The sequence below is a fragment of the Hippocampus zosterae genome, chromosome 9, assembly GCF_025434085.1.
Source record: "Hippocampus zosterae strain Florida chromosome 9, ASM2543408v3, whole genome shotgun sequence".
NCBI lineage: Eukaryota > Metazoa > Chordata > Actinopteri > Syngnathiformes > Syngnathidae > Hippocampus > Hippocampus zosterae.
In genome coordinates this window covers 22314828-22322430 of record NC_067459.1, presented here as the reverse complement: position 1 = coordinate 22322430, position 7603 = coordinate 22314828, and the positions used below count along the sequence as shown (strand labels likewise).

The 7603-nt window shown below is 43.3% G+C and overlaps 2 protein-coding genes across 3 annotated transcripts; one reads left to right on the top strand and one right to left on the bottom strand.

The window, feature by feature from the left end:
* Positions 1–1494: 1494 nt before the first annotated feature.
* On the top strand, positions 1495–3569 carry svbp (small vasohibin binding protein). 2 transcript variants are annotated; one of them, XM_052077028.1, is made up of 3 exons: positions 1495–1620; positions 1973–2098; positions 2184–3569. In XM_052077028.1, exons 1-3 carry the CDS (start codon positions 1546–1548, stop codon positions 2268–2270), a joined length of 288 nt encoding a protein of 95 aa, XP_051932988.1. In that variant the 5' UTR covers positions 1495–1545; the 3' UTR covers positions 2271–3569. The 2 variants fall into 2 exon arrangements, with proteins under 2 accessions (XP_051932988.1, XP_051932989.1); XM_052077029.1 differs by lacking the exon at positions 1495–1620 and adding an exon at positions 1641–1885.
* A 507-nt stretch (positions 3570–4076) lies between these two features.
* On the bottom strand, positions 4077–7295 carry fbxo2 (F-box protein 2). Its single transcript, XM_052077021.1, has 6 exons — positions 7179–7295; positions 6440–6503; positions 5371–5497; positions 4652–4744; positions 4390–4528; positions 4077–4314 (listed from the first exon to the last, which is right to left on the bottom strand). Exons 2-6 carry the CDS (start codon positions 6474–6476, stop codon positions 4180–4182), a joined length of 531 nt encoding a protein of 176 aa, XP_051932981.1. The 5' UTR covers positions 6477–6503; positions 7179–7295; the 3' UTR covers positions 4077–4179.
* Positions 7296–7603: the final 308 nt, after the last annotated feature.

Sequence of the window (7603 nt, the reverse complement as noted above, 5' to 3'; positions counted from 1 at the left end):
GACAGCCGAAACCGTTTGCTAGGAAAGAGTTTTTCTCTTCGTCCAAAAAACAAAAACAAAAAACAAAAAGCAACAAAAAAAAAAAAAAAAGATCATTGTCTGGGGGAAAAAAAGAAACCTTAAACCCAATGAGCATCGATATATCTTACTGTCGGGAAAGTGAAAGAATTCCAAAGTGGCACAATGCGGATATGCGTGATGGCAGTGAAAATATGTCAGGAGCGTATCGAAACAAAAAACATAAACAAATTATTTACAGGAACTGGTTTCAGAGGACAGCACTGTGGCATTTCGACGCTGCTCTTCCAAGAAACTGCTTGTCACTCAAATGCGGCGGTTGACACAGTGACGTCTTTCACTTTAGGTTTTCTCTGAGTGCGAGGCATTTCTAACCGCGAGAACCTGCAATTACCCAATTAGTTTGCAACTGAACTTTGCTCCGCGCCACATTTACGTCCAATGGATGTAGTCAGTCAGTCTGGAACTTGATCAAGTCTTTTAATCAAAGTCAAACTGAGAAATCTATTTTGATTAATAATACCAACCAGGACATTTTTACTTAATCTGGAATCTAAAATACAATATTTTGTGATTATTTACTGTATCGTAGTCAAATGTGCTGCTCAACAAAGATCTGCCTTTATGTTGACCCATAATGCTGCAGGGGTAGTCGTTGCTCTGACGGTTGTTGGCAATGTAGTTTGCAGGATATTATTCCAAGGCAGTGCAGTCTCCTGCAGTCAGAGGATAAATCCAGGTAAACCGTTGGTATGCTCCACCATAAATCCTATTGTGGTACAGCACTGCCAGAGGGCACATATGCACACATTTAGACTTCAGCAACACCAGCGAAAAGAAATGGCAGCTAAGTTAGTTCTGAAAAGACGTTTTTAGCTGTTCTGTGCGCTCTAGTGAGTATTTTTTTTCTTTCTGTGACTGGTGAGAGACTCACTCAATACTTCGAGGATATAGTGCATAATTTAGAAACACCGCGTATGTACTTCATGAGGTTAAAACAATCTACCCTTTCAAACGTGAAATTTAAGGGAGGACACAACAGCGCGGGGGAAAAAAAAGTCAAATCGGTGAAATTTAAGTCAACTGCAGATATCCGGTTCGAATGACGTCACATGACAAACCTCTGAGTGAACCATTGTGCGAGACTGACATCTTGTGGTCAATTATAAGCAAACGGTTTTTTGTTTTCGTTTTTTTTAAACGAGTACATGTTACGGTGGTGCTGCATTTCAAAACGTAATATTCAACTTAGGTTTGTGTGTTGTGATCATCACTGAAAACAATGACACAGATCTGTACAGTGCAGTGAGATAATTTTGTGCTTCCGGTTTTCTTCAATCCTCTATCAACGATCACTAAAGCCTTGTGACATTTATTGATGTCCTTTTTCTTTTGGTATATTCGATATTCCTTCATCTAAAGTTCAAATGTCTGGTAAATAAAGGCCACATTGAGCTGTTTACGGCGAGACGATAAGCAGCAGTAGGCGGAACTCTTACGTTGTTTTCAAACCAGACGGACTTGTTTATGTGCAACACCTGCGTAACAGCTGTTTTTCATTCATCGGCGTCACTCTTTGGAACCGTTTCAGCAAATCTCCATGTACGTTTGCGTTTTTCTCGCCATTGCATATACATTTATGTGTCAATGTGTATCAGTCAGCTCTTTGTCGTGCAACACTATCCGCGTTGTCTTGCATTAGCAACTGAATGTTAGCTGGCTAACATTCAGGTTCGCAAACCAGCCAAATAGTCTGTGTGCGAGTACCAAGTGTGCGATTCCGACGGTGGCGTGACACGTGTTTGTGTGTTGAGACGATCAGATGGATGTTTTCCAGCAGCAAAAGATACATTCATCGCGTATAATTGTGTTTAACCAATCGTAGTTTAGAGTTGTTTTCATTTTGCTTTTACATGCCGAGTAATATTGTTAGCTCTCTATGTTGCTGGAACAGAAAACAATCAGAATGGAACCTGCTTGCCGTAAGGACAAGCCAAAGCTCAACTCGACGCCAACTAGAGGAGACCGATCCAAACAGAAATCTGCACAGCAGGAACTCAAACAGCGACAGAGGGCAGAGGTGACTTCCATCACGGGATGCAGGTATTAGTTCTGTCCAGCGATCTGTATTGTAATTAACGATCTACTATCTCACCTATCTTCAGATATATGCCTTGAACAAGGTGATGACTGAGCTTGAACATCAGCAGTTTGAGACCTTTTGTAAACAGATGCAGCAACAAGGAGAATGATTTATGCTGTCTGCGCTGCCTTCAATAGCGCTTTTCTTGGATGAACTGAGGCGGCGGGTGGTACTCACAAATATGCCTATGCCACACTGGGGACGTCATGGTATTTCCTTCCTAAATCTGACACCAGCATTGGACAATCCGTCTGAATCATCGTCAAGCTCATGTAATTGAACAAATTACAATCATTATCATCTGAAAAATAACAACACTCCAGCCATTATTGGGGGAGGGAGGCACACTCAAATGCATGATCGGGCCCACTCCGTCATCCGCAAGGGGAGACCTTGCAGTTTACCTGCCAATGTTATGCATGGACGCCAGGAGGTCTATTAGCTACTCTCTATCTGTGCAAAATCAAGCAAGATACCTAATGGAAGAGAAACCTACCTATGCGCACTGTTAGACAGCACTAGTCAGCACTCTGCTTGGCAAGAGAATTGAGCCCAACGTGTTGATTTTACGGCATGGTGGTTCGTGGAAACATTGCAGGGAAAATAGCACACAACTAAGGCAACTCCGGTGAGACTAATGTTTGCCTGATTTCAGAGGTGTTCCAGACCTCAAATTAGGCGGCCTCTCAATTTTATATGAAGTAATAGCCCTGCCTCAGGTGGACCCAGGATTGCCCTTCTTCCCCAAAACGCAAACAATGAACGACAAAGTTATCCAGAAGTGGTGAGGTTTTCTCTTATTGAATCGGGTGATCGTCCTTCAGAATGTGTTATCTTGAATATGCCCTGGAGTATTTCTCTTCTAAATGTTACGTGCATTGTTACCGTAGTATGGAACCGATTTGAGAAGGGTGAGCAGCGTTGGATATGATGTAATATTTCACCTTTGTTGAATTGGTTACAGTGAGCTATTCATTTGTGTGGTATGTGCAGTATGTCTCTATTCTCTGAGCAGGAGACCTTGGGGCAGTGTACAGCGTAGACTGTATTTTTTTATTTTAATTTTTTTTTTAACCTCTTCAATTCCCGAAAAAACACCTCATCCGTTTGAATCCATCCTCTGCATTTCAAAGTGTCCGGTATTGTTTGAGGCACGAGTGTTCTTCATCAGTATGTTGCTGTGTCAGTATGCTTCGAAGGTAGCTTCCTTTTAAGAATTTTTGTCTCGAGCATCTTTTTTTTTCATCAAGGCATTAGATTGTCTTTACTGATGACAAATGGCTTTCAATCTGTCAAAAAAAAAAAACAATGATGACATAAACACGCTGTATTGCTCTGAACTAACCTGTACCCGGGTTCGTTTTGTGTTCAACATTTTGTTTTTATTTGAATTAAAAAATCAATCCACTATCCAAGTTTGTTTTCTGCAGTTTTAATTGAGTTAATATTTTCAAATGAGGCAACACACAACACTCAGTGGCCATAACCGATACAGTGTAATGAGATTCACGTACCTTGCTGTTAAAAAAAAGGTCTTTATGCTCATTTTTCTTGACAGAAATGTGCCACGCTTTTTGTTTTGTGGCCGAGTAGCGCGACACTGCGTATTAGCAACGTGACCGAGACGACGACTATTATTTGAAACAATGCCGTATGAGCACCGTAAATAAACGACAGGAATAAACATACCAATTTTTTTTGGGGGGGGGGGGGGGGGTTCCCCCCCCCCCCCCCCCCCCCCCCCCCCCATTTGCAATGTTGATCTGATAGCGGATTGAAAACAACTTTCATCACAATTATGTACTGGATCTCATTAGATTGCACTTCAGGGGTCGACAACAACAATGCTTCATAAAGCTTCACCCGGCATACAAGTTGGAGATGATGCATTTTGTAGTTTATTCAATCTACTTGGAATATAGTCCGTTTGTGGATTTTATGACTACTTAGAAGCCTGCACCGGCACTCTAACCCTTCAAAAACGGCAGTAAACTTTCCCCGCCTAGCCTGCCTGTTGTCTACACCTGAACAGTAACAGAGCTCCCAGTAACCCTGACTCCAAACCAGCCCTCCCAGTACTTTGTATCTTGCCCTCCGTGTTCAAAGGAGATGAAACGGAGCCCGGCACCATATTCCGAAAAGGTGTGGCTGACCTGAAGATGACACAGAATGACAACACTTGTTGTCGGAGAGACACGCGGATCGGTACGGCGTCGCTTTCAAGTCACCTCTTTCCATGAACAGTCGTCACACTCGGGGTCGAGTGTCACGGGTTCGGGGCTGAACTCCTGCAGGACCACGTGATTCTCATCCAGCAGACACGCCGTTATTTGGTAGGTGCAGCCACAGTCCTGCCTTCCACAGTACCTGTGTGAGATTTGTCAATCGTTCGTCTTTATTATAGTCTAGTTAGTTCTGAATGCGGACAGTGTATCAGTATGCCGGTTAGCGGTTGAGTGAGGATATCTATTTGTTTTTTGTTTTTCTCACCAGTCTTTCACCGATACGACGGGTTGGGCGTCCAGCTGTTCACAAGTGAAACCTTCTTCAAGCAAGTCAATCACTTGTCTCTTCAGGCAAAGCCTAAAGGATCCACACAAGAAAAAGACTCCCTTTAAGATAAGATAAGATAATACCCCATAATGCAGTTTCTTGCAGTCAAACTAAAAATCACGTCTGCCGAGTCAAACACCAAAGATTAAAAATGAATTTTGAGACCAGTTTTCAAGATGGGCAGCGAGGCCTATTTCAAGATTTGAAAACAAATAACAGGATCTTCAGAAGAACTCTTAAAATGTAGATGGAGCCAGGGGAGGGATGCCAGAGTCGGAGTTATGTGCTCCCTCTTTCGAGTTACCAGTCAAGAGGCGAGCAGCGGCAGCATTCTGGACCAACTGGAGAGGCTTCATGGAGGATTGTCTGACTCCAAAGTCAAGTGCATTACAGGCGACATAATCAGTTGGGTAACTAGTTAAAAGAACCGCCATCACGTTTCACATTATTTTCGTCCTAATTTTCAGTTGGAGTCACTTATGACAGTTGTGCTGTCGCAGTACAACTTGCCTAACTTGCCTATCGGCATCTTTGGGTTCCGTTGCTCGTCTGTGACAATGTGAATCTGCACGTCAATGTTTGCCCGTCTCCAAATGGGACTCTCATTGCACTCACCAAGAGATGCATATGAAGACAAGTGTGTCATTCACACTCACTCGAAGGAGGTTGCAAAGTATTTCATCACTGCCGTATCACTGAAGTCATGGCCGCAGTCTCCCGGCATGTCCTCCACAACCCACTCGCTCCCGCCGTTCTCTGTCAGCTCCCAGAATTCCAGTTCCTCTGGGAGAGGGGAAATACGACATGATGTCATTCAGTCAGTATGTGATTGAGCCAACACCCAGCAGAGGTCAAATTCAGTCCGAGAGTGGAATTCGCTCCAAATTAACCCTCGTAGTGCACCGCTTGCGATAAATGTAAAATGATGTCTTTGAATCAAAGGTAAAGGCATTCAGAAAAAGATGAGCGAGCTGAAACTTATGGAAGGGTTCTAAAATGGCCTAAATTTCATGATGTCACCGGCTGATAATTCTCAGGCATTGCAGCAATAATAAAAAAAACGTTTTGATACCTTAATCTTCACAATTTACATATTTTGCACCATAGAGACCCATTATAATTCATATTTTTGAATGCATCGTAAACCTAATGTGTATACATGCATTTCACGCAATTTTTACGTCAATCGCTTTGTTTTCGCTTGGACAGACGTAAGCATGCCACATTGTTGGGTTGAGGTCATTCCAATTTTGCAACTTTAGGTGGCGTCAGAGGATCGCAAATGAGTTTGCCTTTTTGCAGGAGGCTTCAAACCAATGCATTTTACATGAACACGTCCGGTCGGGATTGTTAGTAGGGCTTGGTTGGGACCCCCAGACACAATTTTTTTTCCCCTTTTGCAAAAAATAAAGAATAAAAAATCCCAAAGAACTAATAAAAACTATATATGTATGGATAGCACAGATGCCTCTGAACATTTTGAGTGTTTGAAAAAAACACAAAATACATCATTACAAAAATTGTAAAATGCGTAACTTAAGGCCTTTTTAATTTGGAGCACACAAGGGTTAAGCTTGCAAAATGTTGCTTAAATGCCAGAACGGCCATTCACCTCATCAAAATTCATTCAAATTTGGGGTTGAACTTGTCAATCAGTGGCGTGGTTTGTTCACTTGCCACATTCTCAAAATCTCACCCCCCACTTTACAGCCGAAGATAACTTACCTTCACCGTTGGGATTCTTTATCAGATTCTTGGCCATGATCACGGCGGACTAACCAGGCAGCGTCTGGACAGAATAAAAAGCACTTCAGAAGATGCACTCGCATTTAATCTCATCCGAAATGAATGAAATGCTGCAAACTATTTAATTGATCACCCAAAAAGAAACACGACGACTCGACAAAGGACTTTTGACTGAATGCGGCCTTCGATCCATGCTTGGTGATTCCTTTATTCGTTAAAATGGACTATGTGGTTTTAGTAAGTTTGGATCCAGGGAAGTAAAGTTTCTAATTTGGTCTTGGGGTGAGTAAGTAGACCCACAGAAGGTTGACACGGGATGCCTGGAATAAACGGGCGCAATCTTTGGTCCCGCGTTGATGAAAACACTAATGCCCAGTGTGCTGACTCACTGCACAACCCATTGAGCAAATGTAAAGCCGCCCTGATTCCGAGCTGAATGGGGATGGGGGGGGGGGGGGGGGATATCAGTCAACCGAAAAGCACCGGGGATGAGTCATAGGAATCAGCGTCCGTAGATTGGTCTTCCACTTTGCATTTGCTCCTTTGGGATTGGTGTTGCTAAAAGTAAAATCTTTGAGTCGCGTTCTCTGAGGTGCCAAATAAGCAGCTGAGTCATCCACCCTTGATCATGCAAGCGTGATGCGCATAGCGACCGAAGAAGGGCGCGTCCTAACATCCGCTCCAGAAACCATTTCTGTAAAAACAGCACGTTACTCACGGCTCCAAAAGGGACGAGTCTGGCGTTCCGTCAGGACACCGGAGCTCCTCTGCAGTGAAGCGTTCTTGTGCCAGCTGGACTTTTTGCTTTGGGGTGGGGGGGGGGGGGGGCGTGCAGGCAGTGGGTCTCGGCAGAAACACACGCGCGCATCATCAGCAGAAATGGGTCCACCTCAACAAGTCGCCGCGGAAGTCAACATGGTTGCAACAATAGCGTTTACCGGTTTGATTTTGTGTTTGTATTCGATTGAAAATAGGTTGGAAAGGATTTGCACGTGGCTGTTTTTATTTACGTTTTACCTAGCGGTCAAACTTTGGGGTTGGCGAATTTCATCATCGGTGGCATCTGTGCGTCAATGCCCTACAAAAAATAAAAAAGTTGTGACAAGTGTAGAAATACAGGGATGGGTACACAAAATGATACTT